We start from the raw sequence: 19,837 nt of genomic DNA, 5'->3' as shown, positions 1-19,837 counted from the left end.
AAAGTGAAAGGAATAGCTGAATGTTCGATGAATTGGAATTTGGATTAGCTTTCTTGTCATTGTACTGCAATCCATTACCACAAGATTGGAAGATGGCCCAGTGTAAACAACATCTGACTTCATTCAACTGTCTATACTAATACATCAATGCATTAGCAGAATTTTACTGCCATGGGTCCTCAGGGTGAGTTTGAGTTGATACTTCAAATACAATTTAGTCTGGCATGCCAGAGATGATCATGGGAGGAGAAGGCAGAATACTGCACACAGCTGATGGCATTTGAAACGTGACATGGTGATGATTTACCACAAAATATTAGGTGCCACTGGCTTCGTTTTCAAAAATGTGTTTTGTTTTTAACTAAGTGGTGCGTTTTCATTTTTGTGGATGTGACAGCAGCTTTAACATTAATGAAATGATGGGACGATGTTTCTCCCTAAACTGTAGCGAGACGTGAAACGATACAAAATACAGGCATCTGTAATTTGTGTTGAAGAACACTATGTAGCGCCGCTGCTGACTACATGACAAACTGGACAGCAGCAGCTTTGTGCATGTCGCTGATTGAATGGTCGATCTACTTACTCTGACAAATAGTTGTGGTATCAACGTAGCTAAGGTGCAATATGCATCCAAGGTCTAAAAGCTGAGGATCACTCTTTTTTTTTTTTAGACTCACATATACCAAACTTTTTAAACATTCACAAAAATCCAGACTATAACGTGCGACAGTGTGAATATAAATTTTCGCTCCTTTCCGTGTAACTTACTAAACAAGTGTGAGCTGAATTCAGCTCTCTTTAGCATATTTCCCCCAGAGCTACTCAACTGTTAAATACCTTTTATAGCGTAGCGTCTGAGGGCCACACATAATGTAAATAGGTATATCCTCCACAGTACACAGTAGGCTACTGATTACCCCATGCTGTAGTACCATTTGCTCAAGTCTTTGTCAGGCATAATATGCCACGTCCCATTTTAGAAGAAAATGACATTTGGTGAGAATTGTGGTGCTTTTATTTTTGCTTTTTTCCTCTGTCCTTCCTGTTGTCTGTCCGCAGCCTCTCAATGCTCATCGTCACAGTTCGAGTTTTCCCCAGCCTGCAGGCTTCAAAGGTATTTAAAGCTCCGACCTCACAGCAGGCTTTATAGTCATGAGAAGACATATGGAAGACGATTCCACGTATCAGTTTCTCTTCAAAGCAACAAACTGCAAAGGCAGCATACAAGGAACATGATCAGATGGGCCTTGCCAGAGAAGTAATGTTGTGCCATAAAAAAATGTTAAATGCACCTACTGAAGGCTACTTTGGTACCAGATTTTTTTTTTTTTTTTTTTTGCTGCCTGCTTAAGTTTCACAAACGCTGTTTGTTTGGACTGAGCACTGCAGGAGCTACTGTATCTGATCAGAGCTGCAGTTTACAGGAATAAGACCACTAATAAACTTCTAAGCAGCTTATAAACGTTATATTATTATATGTGATAGTCATTCTGGGGGTAGAAGATTTTAACTGTTCCTACAGTTAGAGTCAGTCAGAGTTCCTAAAGTTCCACTTCAGGTATATGAAACATCAGTTGAAAATGCCAGTGCTGCAGGGGCTTGAATTTTTATTGTACATACAGTAAGTGCGACGTGACACATGCAAGGACAATTTTTTAGGGTCACTTCTTTTAATATGTACTGAAGGCAGACCATGTGACATGTAAATGGTTTCAGCATATAGTAAGATGGGTACGATCTGACCTGAATCTGATGTGTAAACTGAGATTTGTACTTGTGTATTCAGTGTCAGCTTAATATGCAGGCTCCAAAGTTATCTATTCCACCTCAGAGTAGCCACTCCTGTACTAGGCTTTAAAAGCAAACTATCATTATGAAGTCCAGTGGAAATAAATTACATGTTATTTAAATATTACAGTATTTTATGTTTAAGCTATTCAAGTTTCCTTTCAATATCCTGAAAAGCATTATATCTCATGATAAATTATGTAATCCTCAATAGCCAAGTAACTGTACATTGAGGTAAATTGTGTTTATGCAGACAGCACTGGGTGACAACTGTGATTGTGTGGCTTTTAACAATAAAGGATGACTTGCAGTGTGGTTTCTCTGTGAGAACCAAGTACCAAGCCAAATACATTTTGTTTTCATATTATACTTAGATGTACATGTAGTTGAATAAAATAAGACAAATGGAAACAAAGGAGTAACACCCGGACAATTTAAAGGAAAGAAAGAGATTATTTTTCCAATAAGTGTAGGTATGGTAGAACTGCATATCCTGCTGAGAAACAAAATACAAGTCAGAAAAACAATAGTGTCAACAATCTCATTCTTAATGTGTAATTAAATAGAATAAAACTTGCCAAGGGACCCATACAATATATTACAACCCACATACCTTAGTCTTATTGTGTAATTACAAGAATTAGGACAATGATTGCTAGGCTTTTTAAAGATTGGGGAGGTTTCATGAACCTATTTTTATGTCTTCTTTTTTTCCTCAGGTAGCAATAATTGTCATACAGCTATACATTTGATTTATTAACTACTATGTGCTGGACAACCATGCCTTTGTCTTTTCTGTATTATGAAGCCATCTCTTGACTGAAGCAATAAATAAATCCCTGCAGCATTATATTTCCCCCCTTAACATTGCAATAGACATTAACTATAGTCTGTCCCTAACATAGCACACTATTAATAATGTATGGGCTATGATGTAACAAATGGCTCAGCTCCCCTTTTTAATTAAAACTGTCATTTTAAGGCTATTTTTGTGTCTACTTTAAAACATTACTACACAGTTACAAAGTAGATACAAAAATACTTAATCATTTTCTCCTGTCAGTACCAGCTTGATTTTTTCGCACTGTACCAGGAAAGCAGTTGGTAATTAATGCAGCGATCGGACACTGTAAGACATAATCATGAGCTGTAATAAATGCTATGAAAGGTTTCAACACCATTAAAGAGTACTGGGTCTGAGGGCACTGCAAAGAAAGTGTCAGTCGCGCCCTACAGTGTTTAGAAAGTGGTGGTGTCTGAGTCTTTTGTGGGGATAGGTCTGAGTCTAAAATAAAAGCAGGGGTATGACTGGCAGAGCTCCATCCACACCACCAGCTATCAGGTCGGGGTCCAAGAGTGATTCCTGGACAGGGAACAGAGCGTTCCTTTTAGTTAAACATAACAGCCACTGCATGCGCACGTGTGTGTGTGTGTGTGTGTGGTATTTTGGTGTACCATGTGAGACCCATCCAGCTATAATGAATTTTTGAAGTAATGACCATAGCAAACACAGAGCGGTTCACAAGGATTCTCTGGCCATGTAAGGGACTAAATATTAGGAATTAAAATATTTTTCTAAAAACTGTTGGTTGCTGAGAATGATCTATTCATCTGGCTGTTATATAATAATGTCTCACTTGAATACATGTTCATTTCTATTTATCATATGCAGAGCTTGTGCTCTCAAAGCCATTTATAAGGAGTTCTTCATAGAGCTGTATTCTTATTTTATTCTTTACTAACAGTTTTTCCTTTAGATAATTTTTATTGTACATAATCCAGCTCCATCAAAAGCAGTTTCTTTTTATTCAAATTATCAAATATTAATCACATACCTATATTATCTTTTGATTTCATGTAATTTTACAGCAAACATTATTATTATATAAATATAATACATAGACATTTTGCTTCAGATAACTGGAATGAAGCAAACAGATTCATCCATGCAACAGTGGTTGATTTGCTCGCTTCATCTCTAAGTCATGTCATTAATATTCTTTTGACAGTGGATATGTGTGTCTCCAGCCTGAGATTGTAGTGAATGAAATATGTGCTACATGACAAACTGGTGGTGCCAGCAACAGGCCTTGTCTTGTAAAGTAACAGATTTAAGGAGATTAAAATACAATAAGGTGAGAAGGGGAACTTGACTGAGAGAGCATTGCCATCTCATCACAGTGTGCATTTAAATGGAAAATTTGAACTGATAATGAAGGTAGATGAAAAGTCATCCTGCAGGGGGAAATAAATCAATGATCACAAATAGTCTAACTCAGAAATTAGGACAAGACACGCAAGTGTATTATGTGCTCTTCAAAGTGACACTTAGACAGGCCCAAAATTGACATAGTTGATCGACAGGGGACAGAGGTGTTGTCAGATAAAAACATCAGAGGTTACCCAGTTATTAGTTGAATTGTCCTCTGGTGATGATGAACATCTAGCACACATTACATGGCAACCTGCCCAGCTTTTGCCTTCTGGCTTGTTACTACCATGACCAAAACAAAACATTGCCTAACTGAATCGATTGCAGCATAGAGAGACACCAGATCACACCACACTGGTGTTAGTATGTGAATCTCATGTCCTTTAAGCTCTGGTCCTGATAATGTCTTCACATTGTAATTATTCAATGTATGCTTTTTATGCATTAATACCAAATCAAGGTGATATATGTAACACTAACAGTCAAGTGAATTTGGTACATGCAGCAATTATCTTTTACTTAATATTTTTGTGATGATGGTTTTTCCTGCAGCGCCAAAGAACAATCACAGTTTTCATGACAATTGTGGAGACAGCATTAAGAGGAACTGGAGCTGTAAACACCCCTAACATTGGTATCAGTATTCGGCTGCAAATGTTGCCCCTTGCTCCAGAAATCATATCTCATTTTTTTCAGTTGTCTTCAATCTCAGTGATACGCGGTACCGTATCTTTCTCAAGAAGCCCATTGCAGAGCAATTTTGATTTCAAATGTTGCAAATATGTGTGAATGTATTCTGCGCACAATTCCCCATTTACAGGATCACACAGCTAACAAGTTGAAGGCTGGGTGTTACCAAATTGAGTTATTAGAGTTATGCAGCAGTGCTTAAGTTGGGAGCTGAGATTGTCTTGAGAGGCACTTGCCAAAAGGATGACATTAAATAGAGCTTTGTCCTATGTTCTCTCTCCTGTCCTTGCAAAAAAAGACAGAATTTTGTAACTTCCCCCCAAAGACAGGCCCGCGCAGACCACCTGCATCAAATCTGAAACATTTTCTACCTCTGTCTTTTCTATCTCGCTTCTACTTTTTGCAATACCATTCGTTGTCCATTCTGTGTTCACAGTCACTGACTTTTCCAGAACTGACTTTTGGCTGGATATCATTTTGTGATTAAAAATCGGAGCCTTGTCGATTGTGCTACACTTTATAAGTCACTTTGGATGAATCCATGTAAATGCCAAAATTTTAAATGCAAAAGAAGCAGCTACTAACGCTAAAACGTGAACAGCATTTGATTACTGGCAAGAGCAGGTGGTGCCTTTGTTAGTGTGTGTACTGTTCGGAGTAGGCTCAATTTAATGACATCTGTTAAGGAGAACAGGGTGTTTAGGACTTTAAACAACATTCTACATATTTTTTGGTTCTCCTCATTTTCTGTCTGGTGCGCTCTTCGTTTTAAGTCTGAGATATATAATTCTTGTTTTTCAGTTTGCAGGGAAAGGTAGAATAAATATGCATGAGGGCATACCAGTCTGTGTGTGTGACTAAATTAGTGTGTGTGTGTGTCTGTGTCTGTGCAGGGCAATGCAGGGCTCAGTTGGACATCAAATAATAGGCCATCATCAATCTCTGTCACACTCTCCAGGGACTAAAGGGAGAGAGAGCCTGAGGGTGTGTGTGTATGTGTGAGTGTGTGTATCCAGAAGGGTGTAAAACAGGTAATGTGTGCCTACTTGTGAGATGATGAGACAAAGGACAAGCTATATAAGCAAGTGTGAGGGATATGTTTACAAGCTGTCGTGACTGTGATGCAATCACTCAGCCAGCCAGCGACCACATCACAGTGAAGTGAAGGAACCTTTCCGTCTGACAAATCAACACGAGAGTGACATTCGTTGCGCCTTTTTTGTGGTACAGAGGAGTTTCTCCCTTTTTGTGAATACATGCATTTCTGTGCAGATTTTTAAGTACAGGGTATGTGTGAGATAGATTAATCATACATACAGTATCTCAGTGGTTAAGACTTTTACTATACTGGAGTTTTTCTACATTTTCAGGCTGAAAAAAAAAAAAAAAATCTCAGACAGAATGTGATAAAAGTATGAAAATAATATGTAATGATAGAAAGAACCAGGAATAATTGCTAGCTTTTTCTTATGGTATTGTTCATAAGAATCTACTAGACCTTTTTACCGATTAAAATATAATATATCTAAGTAATGATATGAATATAATCTGTAATTTTGAACTTCATCATTATAGTGAATGGCAACATTGTTTGTTTACAGCAGTGGTCGTGTTGCTCTGTTGGGGCGGGGTGTGGCTGGCCTTCTGCGCCAATCAGCGTCGCACTCCTCCCCACACCAAACACTGGAAAGGCGGGACTTGCTGTACTGTTGGCCAATCAGCGCCTACCTTCCTCAGCACAGGGAGAAGTTAGCAGTCGGCAGCCAGTCTGGTCCGTAGCCACGATGGATGCAATACCATGCTTTCTGCTCGTCCTCCTGTTCGGGACAAGGATACAAGAAAATACCGGTAAGTGCCTTTACGTGGACAAGATGGAGTTGTCTTTTGTGTTTGACGCGTGTTTTCTCGGAAGTTACTCTCTTGTGTCCCGCCAGTTTCGTTAGTAACGCTCTTTGTTCAAGAAGCCTGAAGAAGCGGAGTGTGTCTAACTAAGATGGCGCAGGGTCCGCGGCCAGTCTGCTACTGCCTGCCTGAGGAATGTTTATTGTCTGGAGGAAAATAGGAGCAGGAGGCTAGAAGTCCCGTCGGTCTCAGAGCGGCCCGGGGCTGCAGCCCGGGATCAGAGCCGGTCTCTCTTCGGCCAGGGGTTTTCTGGATCAGAGCTTTTTGGGTTCAGCTTTGCCAACAAAGAGCTCCGGAGTCAGTCCGTTGGAACAGTGCTCAGTTTCGCAAACACAAAGTTGGCAGCATCCTTGACTGGATGTTTGCTTTGTTTCTGTCAAGCAGCGGTTGATCATTTACCTCGGGATCGGAGCGTGTCTCTGTGCTCAGCGCTATATATATTATTTGAGCACATAGTTGAGCAGCTGAAGTTTCTGTCGCCTCGGCTGGGTGCCCCTGTGTTAGCCCAGGTGACCGTTACAGCTCGGTACGTGATGCTTTCAGCCTCCGTTACTCAGTTTCAGGTGCCGTGACAGCCACGACAGGGTGTTTGTAAAGATGTGGACTCTTTCTGAGCAAATTTCAAGTAAAGGAAAAAAAAAACGACTCCTAGGCTCTTCCATGCCAGGTTTGATCGCTTGGTTTTGTTTCTGTTCATCCTTATACCGTTAACGCGCGTTGCCTGCGAGTTCAACTTTCCGTTTTCTAACTACTTGACAGATTCGCATCTGCTCTGCGTTAGCCTGGTAGCTTTTAGCTTGCTAGACAAGACAGCGGGTTAAGTATAAACTAGTCTTGGGGTGTTTTGTGGGCTGTGATTCAGGTGTGCCGATGAAATGACAGCTTTTCTTGCAGTGGGTGATGGCATTGTGTTAGTAGTTGAAGACGGGCAGCACCGCCCCACGCCCCGTTCGGACACCACGTTTAAGACATCCCACCGTCAAAACGCAGCACTTCTTTCGTCCTTTCAGTTTAACAGTCAATTCGAAATGTGCCCTCATCTTAAGTCCCAACATGCACGAATGCGTGCTCATTTCTGAGCTGCACATCGTCTGGCTGAAATCTCCTCGCTTCTGACAGTTGTAGTCCACTACGTGTAATTGCAGCCGAAGAAGACTGCGGTTGAATTGTCAAAGGGGGGAAGCTATGGATTACCCCCCCCCCCCCCCGTTTCTCCTTTCCAACCAAACCCCCCATCGAGACAGAGGAAAAAGAGTCTGAGTCATGGTTTGTAAATCAGCTCCGCCACTCAGAGCTCGCTCCTCGTTAGAGAATGGCATCGACACAGCAGCCATCGCCGCTGCCACCTTCCACACTGCCTGAGATGTTTTTGTTTTGTTTCAATTCAAGCAGAGGAACTGGGCTCATTTCCTTTGTTTCAGGAGCCAGCATGTGATTGCAGAAGAAGGCATTTCTTATATGTACTAATAGCGCCCCCCCCCCCCCCAAACACACACACACACACACACCGATTGACTCACAGTTTCACGCGCTTCCTTTGTGTTGCATTCCTTTGTGCATGGAGGGGAGAGAGAGAGAAAGAGAGAGTAAGCCGGTCTCATCAGGAGTGGAGGAGCATGCTTTTCCAACAGTGTACATAAAAAAAAAAATCACATAGGAATCTCCTAATGCCAAAAGCGTGGTTGTGTGTTCTCATATGCCCCGTTCCTGCCTCAAATGCAGGCTGGTTACCAAATTGATATGTTGGCTCAGGGACACACAAGAAGGGAAGGAATTCTGCTTTCTTTGTCCAGCAATAGGATTGTCATGGCATGGGTCCCCTGTCAGTGCTGCATCATTTGCATGAGAAAAGAATTTAATAGTGCAGATGTAGCTAACCTGACCCTCAGATTAGAGGAAAAAAAGAATGAATGTACATTTAATTTGTAGCTTGAATGACTTGCATATCCAGGTTGCACAAGATATTACGAATACACTCGTAAAAGTATAGATATTATTCAGCTGTAGAGAATCTTCTTTGCGATCTTTTACGCGTTAAGATGCTTTTGAGGGCTCAGCACCACACCCCAGCAGCTCACACAGTATAGTGTGGAGCGTGCACAACAGCATTCAGATACATCCAAGCCCTGGCACTGGGCTAAATTAGATGGTGTCACCATTACTCTCTTCTTCCTAGGAGCCCCAGTCATCCTCCAGCGTAATAGGCTCTGTTCTCGTGCTCCGTCACTTGTTTCTCCTTCTCCTCCCCTCAGCTCTCTCACCCTCCACTTTCATTTGTTCGCGCTCAGTCTATTGCTCCTTCCCTTGCCCCCCCCTCTCCTCCCTCCCTTTAGGCATGGTAAGTAAAGGGGCCCCATTTAGCTGGAGTGGCTGGTGTAAAGGATGAGTATTGTGTCAGCACTCTGAGTCAAATGCAAGCAACTTGTCAAGGCTGACTGTCCCTGACAACAAGGAACAGGGGGATTGGTTTAGGAAGTTATCTCAGCTGTTCTTGTTCGAGGTTCAGAATGAAATACCTTGGCACATACATTGAAGAGTATGTCCCTCTTTAATAAACTATGGATTCTGCAAAGCATACATTATGTGCTCAGGAAGACATTAAAGTATATTGGCAGTTTTATTGCAAGAAACAGCCATATGGTATTTTTTTTTTCTTATTTCCAATGTGAACACTACAATGCTTTAAAGGAATTAATTTGAAATATGTTTTGAGAGCTGTCATCCGGGCTGTCTTTGTATAACCTTCTCAGTGCTCCTTGTTTGGACCTTCTTGTTGCCGCCTTGTGGCCTGTGTTTATACATGTTGAATGTAAATATTATTGAACAGCTTTGCTTGATTCATTGTGCTTGTTAAACGATTACAAAGAGGTGATTGTTGTTATAGTTGTGTTGCTGTTATCACAAAGTTCCAGGCCTTGCTTACAGGTTTGTGTCTTGACCTTGACATGAGTCCAAAGAAATGCGAAAGAGAAATAGCCCCATTCTCTTCCCAACAGATTGGTTAATGGTTAATATTTGCATACCACTCTATCAACAACAATCGTACAGAATACAAAACACTTCATTCATACTGCTTATATTTCTCTGCAATTGTTTAGAACAATAATGAAAGAACAGCAAATTAAATGTGTGTGATATGCATCTTGGTCACTCATAAAAAACAATGAATTAAGTGAAATTTCTCAAATACCCCAAGGTTGTTGCTCTACAGCAAAATTGCCGGGGAAACGTGTCTTTTATGAAGTACAAATAAGGATGGGGAAACATAATAAGACATGACATAGACAAAACATCCAGGGATCAGGGACTAAAAAGTAAAAAGCAGTACTATCAAATAATGGCTTAAAAGAATTTACATGGTCCTGTAAAAACTGAAAATATGAGATTAGACGTAAAGCAAGGACAAAGATACGTGTGTTTTGCAGCTCATTCCAAGCTTGCGGTGCATGAAGGGAAAAGGCAGTTTTACTCAGGTCTGTGCAGGTGGCTGGGACCTTTTAGGAGAATATTCTCTGATCTAGTGCTATAGTTATTGTAGCAATTTTTCAGCTAAGTAGATACCTACTGTCGTAATTTATCCACTAAAGCGTTTGCAATGAAAATTACCATATGTGCGTTTCACCTCAGAGTTGGTGGCATCCATTGGACCATCTCTATAAGTTACTCATTAAGTGAACAGATGCTTCCATGAATTGCTAAAAGCAAAGTGACATGAAAAGCTTTGGCTAGTTTTTCTTTTTCAAAAGCAACTGTGCTTGCACATGAACTGTTTCATCACAATCTAATACTGACAAAAGTGTATTTTAGAGAGCATTTGTCCAAAGAAAAATTGACAACTTTCTTTGGGAGGCTATCAGTATGGACGCCAAAGGTCAAGATGTCATGAGGACTAATGCCAAGATATCTGTATGAGATAACCTTGTCTAGATGAGGCTGCTATCAATACCACAGTCAGTGGGCAGTGATGGGAATATCCATGCACTGCATTAAAATTTCTCTATTCTCATCTCTTGGAAAAACGGCAAACAAGGGAAGGGTATAAAGGAAGGTTTTTCAGTATGGCAGTGTTAATGAGATTTTTCACAATGGCCACAGTGGGAGTTCTGCTTCCGCTTTTCTGTAGGGTTCAAAACATATGTTGTGGTGTTTTTTGTTTTTTGTTTTTTTTTAAATCTTGAAAGTGGTACTTCAAAAATTTCCTGCAGACTGTAGAGCTTCGATATTTTTACCTCAACTTTTATCAGCAACATGTCGTTACCCTGACCACTAACCCCCCAGCTGGTGAGGGCCATGTTTTGTGTCTATAGGGTGTTTCTATGAAATGCTTGTGGAGCGTTGTTTTTCTGAGAGCTGTGTGCTGCTGCTGTCAGTACTAGCAGTGGAGGAATGCCAGGCATGTGGGTGACCCTGGACGCCCGTTGTCCTGGCCCAAGGAACCACAACTAATTTGAGAGGTTGTAGCCATGCCAGTGTCCATTGGATTCAAAGGCACCAATGCGTTAATGAATGGCCCCCCACTCTGTTCTCCTTCATGTGGAGGCCAGGGAATCACAAGCTGTACTGCTGAATTGGTGTTTATAGGAGGAGGGAGTTGGGCTTGCAGATGACAGATAGGAATAAGAATTACAGTGACTTGCAAATCTTAGAACCCTATCCTAATCAGCTTTTGCTCTTCTCACTTATAAAAAAATCACCGATGCTTTCAGACTACTAGTTTGAGCATCATCTCTTTTCACATTGTGGCAAATTCATGTGTAGTATTGGTATTCATCTCCTACTCCTTTTTTTTTTTTCAGTAAGGTGATATATTGTTTTGTTTGTGTCACAGAAAAATAATGAACAGGCAAAGGAGCAGCTACAAAAGTTTTTCAGCACATTTTCCAAATTTGGTTTTATGTCAGAAAAAGTTCCTGCATCTCTAATATTAGAAGCTGTTCTATAAGCCACGTCTTCCACGTCAGCATAAACCATATTGTCCGGTATGGTTGGTTTCTTTCAAAGAAATACTGTTACTGCTATTTCGTAGTTGTATGTAATAACTTTCTGAAACAAGTCTCATTTTCGTGTTGTTTTTTTGTTTTTTTTTGTTTTTTTTTGCTCTCGAAAGAAACTATTAATCTGTATTTACGTGTCTATTCTATCCAGGTCGCGCTGCCTTGGGAGAAACTGCATTTACTGAACATTGACAAAAGTGTTGAAGTTATTGGCTGCCACCTGCAGACACTTAATTTCTGAGATGTGAGATTGATCTACTTTAATTGCCGTATGGGATTAAGAGCAGTCTTGCTATTGCTGAACTATGCTTAATAGAAACCCCCCCGTACACGTTTCTTAAAGTTGAGGAAGATTCATTGTAACACTCATGCAGAATATAGTAAGGGTTTGAAGTCACTGGTAGTCGTGCGTCCTTCCATTCAATGTTGACCTCCCAACTGATCGGCAGAATGTTTGTAATTCAGACACATCCTCAGAGTGTAATCTCCCTCTCTTGGGGCTACGGTGTAATATCTCACTAAAACAGTTAAAGTATGTCAGCCTCAAATAGTAACCCCAGCAATACGGAAGGTGCAGCTACAGTTGTCAGTTGAGTAGCTCAGTATTAATATAGGTAGTAAAGGGCTGTTATAGTACATGTAAATTAATCCCTTTCCTGCTCAACAGATTTCTTTTATATTAAATTCCTTACAAGGCACTACAAGAATAACCAGGCTTTATGTTAATTTTTAACCATGTATGTTTTATTTTCTTCTGCTGTTATGAAAGCACCAGAGTAAAACAAAGTGAAAGAGGCATGTTCTTATCTGTGAACAAATGGCCCCATTTCTACAATACTTCAGATTATAGATAGAGATGTCTGGCTTCTTTTCTCTGCTCATGTAGATGTAGCTTTTATGTTGCATGTTGGAGTCAGGGTCATCATTGGCTGGAATATTGTGCTGAGCTCGCTAACTGAATACAAGCTGTACCACTAAATGTTTGGCCAGTCTGTCTTTGTTATTGATGGGTTTTTATGTTTAGTTTGGTGTGTCAGAATAAAGGATCCTTGAATAAAAGATTAGCAATGATGTGTTTGTGCAGGTCTGCTCATCCAGTACAGATGCCGACCTGCCCCTCAAATATTTTGCCAGTCAGCCATTCAGATTTCGTAACGTGCTGGATTGTGAGCTACGTTGCCTATTCATATGAACAGTTCAGTGTAAGCATGCCGTATCTCATAGGTTCTCTTTTCTTGGATGGCAAAAGTCAGAGAAAATTATTAAGACAGCAAGGCCTTGAATGAATCACAGACCTTTTGGAAACTGTTGCAATGGAACGGAATTATGTCTGCCAATGTGATGCATAGTAGATTGGAGAAGCAGAGGACTGAATTTGCTAATCCAATAGGTGTTTGTGAGAAATGCAGTGCTTGATATGACCACAGTTATGTATTCTTACACCTCACATTTCTCACATAGTGAATTCATTCCATAGTAAATTTCATGCATTGGTGCAAGAGTTTATTGGGAACTATCAAATTGTACAAGCACACTCTCAATTACACACTTTGAATCATTTGGTAGTGAAGCAGAGCAGCCTGTATGAGCACACATGGATGTGGCACAACAGCCTATTAAGAGAGTTGTCTGGTTATGTCTGACCTGTGACTCAGCTGTTTTAAACAGTTCTTTGGCTTTTTCTGTTGTCCACCACCCCCACGTATAGGCAACTGCCCTGTTGTACTGTCCAGCATCAACATAAAAAAAACATGCAGGAAAGAATAAAGAGAAGCCCCATAGAGATTCAGGTATATTGCTTTTAACAAAATCTCTCATCATGATGCCTTTCTTTGTTCCCTTGTTCAGCATTGCTGCTTCTTACTGGTATCCCAGAGTCACAGATGAGAAGTGAAAAACAGAGGACAGTGTTTGCCCCACCCTTTCAGATTTCCCTTTTGCGCAGCAGTGTCTGTGACTACCTGTATAGGTAGACCAACAATGCCCCACCATGCACAATGAGATTCAATAAAGGTGCTACACTGCGCTGAGTAAAAATGTCATTTGCTTTGGTAGTGTCATGACGTGTCAATGTGGCTATGGATGGAAAGGCCTTCATATTGAAGTGCATAAGGTCTGAATATTACTTAAGAATGTCTCACCTCTTTGTAACAAGGTGGAGTCTGACAATGTGGCCCATCCATATACATCCTATTCTCCTCTTTGTGCCTGCAGGATGAGTTGGACCATTCCTCATGCCATGGACTACAACAGGCCCACAGTGAATCAGGAACTCATTGGATAGAGAGACAGCCTTGCAGTGCACCAGTCTGATTAGATGGGATCTGAATTCACATTTAGTGAAGTCATCTCCGTTATGAAACAGTGAAGAGGACATTTGGGGAATGATGGAGGAGATTATTTTATGGGACTCCTTGCTCAAGGGCTCTACCTTGAAATTTGTCCGTCATAAATGATGGTGTGCTGGCAAGGGGGGGTGTGTGCTGTGTCTGGGTCGGAGCAGCTGGCAGGCTGCTGGTTGTCTAACCTTTAGATCAAGCTGCTGCATATTTATGAAACTAGCAGCACAGACAGATGTACTCCTCCTGCCATTCTCAATATGCTTGGTCATCCATACCTCTCCCTTTGTTTTGAAGGAACACAAAGCCTCCTCAGCATTATCTCTTCAACACTGATAAAACAGGCAGGTTTCATGAATGTTCATCGTTGTCATAAGGGTGAGCTATTGTCGAGGCAGCTGTTCGCCCGTAGAGCTTAAGCCCAAATGTTCTCCATGTATACGAATGGGGAAAAAACAACAATGAGAAAGTGTACCAATTTACTTATTGTCTGTGCAGAATTTTTGCATTTCTGGTGTTCTCTTGTTAGAGAATTGAAGAACAACCACTGAAGGACATACTTTGATATTTATTAGCAGGTAAATACTGCTCCTCTGTCTTGTCTTTTTGTGGATCTGTCAGGTTAATACAGATTGTACTGGAAGTTTGGAATGTTGCTTTACTGCCGGGTCTTTTTTTCGTGTGTCCCCCCAACTGTTACAATCTCTTAGCTTGGTTTCCTGTTCAAACCTGGCCATTGATCTCCTGTTCTCCCAGTTTGAAGGGCAGTCTGTATCTGCTGTACTGTGAGCCATAGTTCGGTTTACTCCATGTGGCTGAGCTTTGGCTCCGGCCTTGACCAGCAAGGTCAAACAATTCAACAGGGCACATAGCAGCCTTTCTGGTGTGCACTATGATTTTGTGAGGAGGGGAGATTGTGTCTGTCTAGGGCAGTGTTCCCTCTTACTAGCCGCACACATTCAGAGTGCACATCTGTTATGGACAAAGGGCTGGCCATAATGGAACTGACTGCCTGGTTGGGGGTAGGGTGGGTGGGGCCATGACCTATGGAAATGACTCTGAAAGTTGAAAGGTCCCACTGAAAAGGGGGGATCATCATGCACACAGATGCAGATAGACACACTCACACAGAAAGATCTAAGGAAGAAGTGGGGGCAGGGCAAGATTTGGAAGGTAAAATAGGCTCATGAGAGAGAGAGAGAAACAATTTTAATTTTTTTAAGACAAGCAGTTACAATCAATACATAAGGTTTGGAAACATTATGATAATAGTGTATTTTTTTGTTCATTTCATTTCAATTACACACCATTGAAAATGTATGATTAAAAAAAAAATGATCAAAAAACTTAACCAACTTAAACCATATTTCACTGAATGCAATATTATTCTAGCAAGCAAGCATTCTAGCTGGTTTAAAAATAAATAGGTGCATCTGTGTAGTGATGCTAAGCCAAAGTACTGTTTCCTCTCACCGGGTGAGGAACGCACTGTATTTTCAGTAATCTCCTCCCAAACATCCTCTCAAACAGTGGAAGGCTGTAAACAGCTTTATGTTTCCAATATAGTGTAAAAGTCTCACATGACTTGTGCTCAACTGAATAAACATGACATAGAGTTCTGTTTTTAGCTTTGGTTTTTGTGGTCATATCTAAAAGAGCATGGGATTGTGGAAAAACAATCAACAGTTAAATAATAAAATTAAAAAACTAAATATTAAAAGTCACTAAATGCATTGTTAGTCGAGAGCCAATCTCTTTGTGGAGAATGTGGTTGTCATGGTGATAAATGTAGTTAATGCAGGGTGCAACTGAGGTGAGGATGGCTTAAGTGACATCACAGTCACATTCTCTCAAGGTGTTGCTTGTAGAGCAGATAATAGCATGCCTTAAGTGGATGGAGCTGCTGTTGATTGGGGACATAACATTAGTAGATGAGGTGCTGCACTCTCCCCTCATTTGTATTAAAACACACCATTAGTTGCTCTTATCAAAGACATTAAGCAAATGATTTACATATATGCTATTCTCCATTAGTGAAACACAATAGAGGACTTCATGTTACTTAACTGGTTGCGATCTTTCAGTATGTGTACGTGTAGCTGGGTAAAGTATTACTGAAAGCTTATTTCTGTTGTAGAAAGGTCAATTATGGCCTTGTGAACATGTAATTGGGATTTTGCTTGTCTTTTAATGTGATGCTGCCAAATGTGTAAAGTCATGGCTGAGCTGAGCTGTAATAAGCGTACACATATATTTAATTCCCTATATATGCTTTGTGCAACCTAGTTTCTTAAGTGCATGTAAAAAATATTGTCATGTATTCTCTGCGAAATTAGCTCATTGCTGGCAGTAGTGTGTGTCACATGGGCCAAACCCCGTCCAGGCAAACCATAGAGGCAAAAGTGACGAGGACATTGGAGAGATAGGAAAATAGGAGAAAACAGGATGAAATAAAATGATGAAAAATAAAAGGCGTTCTTGTGGAAAATACTTGGATTGGTCATTGCAGAGTATGTTTCAGACCACATGCACTGAATGCCTTTCCTTTGTCATTTTGCATTTGGCAATGCATTTTAAAGTTTAACCCTTTACTCTCACCCACAGCCTTCTTCCTCGGAGCCTTTACTGATAGTCTGCCATGCTTCTTATGACATTACTTCCCCTGGTTCAAATCAGTAAAAGAGGAGGACCATTAGGGAGAACACATTGTGTCGCCCACATTCCTGTTAGTGCTGATGTCAATCCTTGTGTGCATAGATCTAAGAAAAAGCACAGGGGGTGCACTCATCATGATTGTGCTGTGCTTGTCAAAAACTGTACAGGGCACTAAAAGTTAACATTTCATGCTTGATCAGCCAAACAGATTTATTCATTACCCCCCTTGTATTGGATTCATGCAATACAAACGCTGCCCTGTATATGAATATATGAATGATGAATGATGATGATAATTTCCCTTGAATAAGGTGTCTATGCTTTACAAACTTGAATGTGTTGGAGCAGTAGTGGTATTGAAAGTCTGTGTCCAAAGGTCCTTCCACTGTGGCATTGTCCAATGATAGGCCATGGCTCCTGCAAGTCATTAGACAGTCTGAGAAAAAGGCGAAAGACGTGAATCTATTTTTCAAAATATATGAAAAGATTTTGTTAACAGTATGCCTCATGTTCATTGGAGGGATTTTGCCTCACTAATGTTTTATTTCTTTGTATGGAGTGAAGCTTCTGTCTCTTATCTGTCTTTGTTTTTATGAAAAAACTAAAAACTGTTCAGATGGGACTGCTGTTTAATTCAGGACAGGTATTTGAAATAACAGTTCTGCCCTAACAGTGTTGAACATTTTAAATCAAAACTGGGCTCTTCATAACTGTGTGGATCTGAAAACGGGACTTTGTTGTGGAATGATACATACACAAAGTAGTATGCCATGTGAATTTATTAAATTGTGGTATCAAATTGCAATAAATCCATTGTAATTATATCATCCTAATCCTAATAATTATCCTAATCCAGTTAATTTTGAGACCTGGCCTATTCTTGAAATGATGACAACTTCCTTCAGCTGATCACAGTTTCACTCTCTGTCAGTAAAAACCACAAATTAATCAGTGCCCTGTTTTAAGGGCTTGGTTCATTTTGGCTGGTGCAATCTAGGCCAAATGAGCAAATCAAGAATTCACAAAGTCACTTGAGACTGTCTCCCAGTTTGTCAGGCACATGAACAATGAAGTGTAATATCTTCATGTTTCTACAGAGAACCCTACCGTTCATTACATATATTAAGATAACAGGGAAATAGAATTCTCTTCAAGGTTGCTCCAGATTTCCATTACTGTAGAGTAGTCTCAGAGTCTCAGAGTCTCAGAGCAGGTTGTCCACAACTCACAAGGTTGGTGGTCTGATCTCCAACCCCTCCACTCTGCAGGACAAAGGACTGAATAAGACACCAAGCCCCAAACTGCCCTTGATGTGCCATCACTGTGTGTTTCTGATGGATTGTGAGTATGAATGTGTGAAATGTTCAAAAAACATCACACAACACCTTTTAGGGTCAGCCTGTAGCAATCTGAAGAAGTGGTGTCAGTTTAACTACACACCAAAACATGGCAAGGCAAGGAAATGGTACATGGAAATGTTAGAGCACAAGGCCCTAAACATTTATATAAAGGAACACCTCCAAGCCATTAGTTTAGGTATGTGGGTGACACTAAAGATTTACAACCCTTTACTGAACACATCAACTCAGTGGACAAAAACATCAAGTTCACTGGAGAAGATGTCAAAGACAACCACATACCGTTTCTGGATTGTGATGTTTACTTTGATCAGGACAGAACCCACACACACAGACCAATACCTACTTTTTGACTCACACCAGCCACTGGAGCACAAACTGGGAGTTATCAGAACCTTGCAACACAGGGCTGAAAATGTACCAACCTCTACTCGGGCCCAAGCAGAGGAACACAAACATCTAAAGGGAGCCCTGAAAAGTTGTGGCTCTCAGAGTTGGACGTTTGGCAAGATAGCAACACGCTCTGTTAAGAATACCAACTCGGATGATGCTGAGAAAATGAAAGAAAAACGCAAAAACATTGTTTCCATACGTGTCTGGGGTCTCAGAGAAACTCAGGAGGATTTTTAACAAACATCAAATCCCTGCAAGTTTCAACCCCAGCAAGACTCTTGGGCAAAAACTGGTACATCCAGAGGACAAGGCCACAAACAAAAATCACCTGAAATGACCGCACAGTCAAATTCAGTGAAATCATCAATAAAATATGGAGACTTTTTAGGTGGGCTGTGCAAGACCACATATACGTAGTATGGATGGTGAAAATTAGTTATCAGTCAGCTTCTCACAGCATGCTCAAGTTTAGCAGCCAGGTGATCTGAGCTGCTTTGTGACAGCTGTGTTTTGATCCTCTGACGAATAATAAATCCCCACCTGGTCTCAGGTGGATCCAGACACAGGTGTAGCTCACCAGCTGTTAGCGACAAACAAAAACCTCAAATTTGAAAGTCGTGCTGATGATATAACAGAAATAGCAAGTGTTCTTTGGAGTTTAAATACGAACGTGTAGTTGGACACAGTACCATCAAGACTTCAGAGAGGACAACAGTGTGCAGCTGAAGTCCTGAAACATCTAAGGCAGAAACTACCTCCCACACTTTCCAGTGTTCAACATGCTGAGACCTCCCTTAGACAAGCATGCAGTATACTTTATGCCTGGCAGCAGGCTATTAGGCGGCTAGTAGAGCCCACACATTCACAGTTTGCAGGCTCCATTTTTGCCTCATTGGCAACACATTTCAGGCAATTATTCACCACAAACAAGGGGAGAAAGATCTTGTACCGCAGGATCCAGTCGAGTAGCAGTAGTGTCTTCTGCAGGCTATTTTTCAACAACCGCAGCGCCGCAATTCCAGTGTTAAGTTGTTAAAATCTACTTTTTTTTCTTCATAAGGATTATTCCTTGTGTGGATGGATTACTTAAATTTAAATATGCATGTTATCTTAATCGATGAAAGTGATTGTTTGGGTACGCAGCCGGTTGTAGATTGTGAAATGACCAATTATTTGATGGGCAGCAGCTGTCATTCATCATTTCAGCTGCATGCTTCCTGAAAACACGCGGCATCTTTGGCATTATATGTGTCAAAACCACAGAGGGGGCTTTCTTTTGTCTTGTGACTGGCCCAAGGACCATCTGTGGAATAATCAGCATCTGGATTTTTTTTCTTTTTTTTTGGGGGGGGGGGGCACATCTGTGATGTGGATGGATTATCTTGGCAGAGGACATGCTCACTAATGATTAAAATATGTTGGTGAACTTCAAGAGAAATAATCCCTCTTTGTCTGTGGGGGGGGGGGGGGGGGGGGGAGATCCTTTATTTCAACACCTGAAAA

The 19,837-nt window shown here is 40.8% G+C and overlaps 1 protein-coding gene across 1 annotated transcript in view; it reads left to right on the top strand.

Moving 5' to 3' along the window:
• The first annotated feature begins 6,470 nt into the window (after nt 1-6,470).
• Nucleotides 6,471-19,837, top strand: part of tgfbr1b (transforming growth factor, beta receptor 1 b) — a 54,908-nt gene continuing 41,541 nt past the window's right edge. Inside the window, exon 1 of the mRNA XM_029528553.1 lies at nt 6,471-6,541. Within this exon, the coding sequence (XP_029384413.1) occupies nt 6,478-6,541 (64 nt within the window). The 5' untranslated portion in view covers nt 6,471-6,477. The remainder of the gene's footprint in view (nt 6,542-19,837) is intronic.

The sequence above is a fragment of the Echeneis naucrates genome, chromosome 20, assembly GCF_900963305.1.
Source record: "Echeneis naucrates chromosome 20, fEcheNa1.1, whole genome shotgun sequence".
In the NCBI taxonomy this organism is placed as follows: Eukaryota; Metazoa; Chordata; class Actinopteri; order Carangiformes; family Echeneidae; genus Echeneis; species Echeneis naucrates.
Note: the sequence above shows the minus strand (reverse complement) of the source record. Positions and strands in the feature narration are given on the sequence as shown.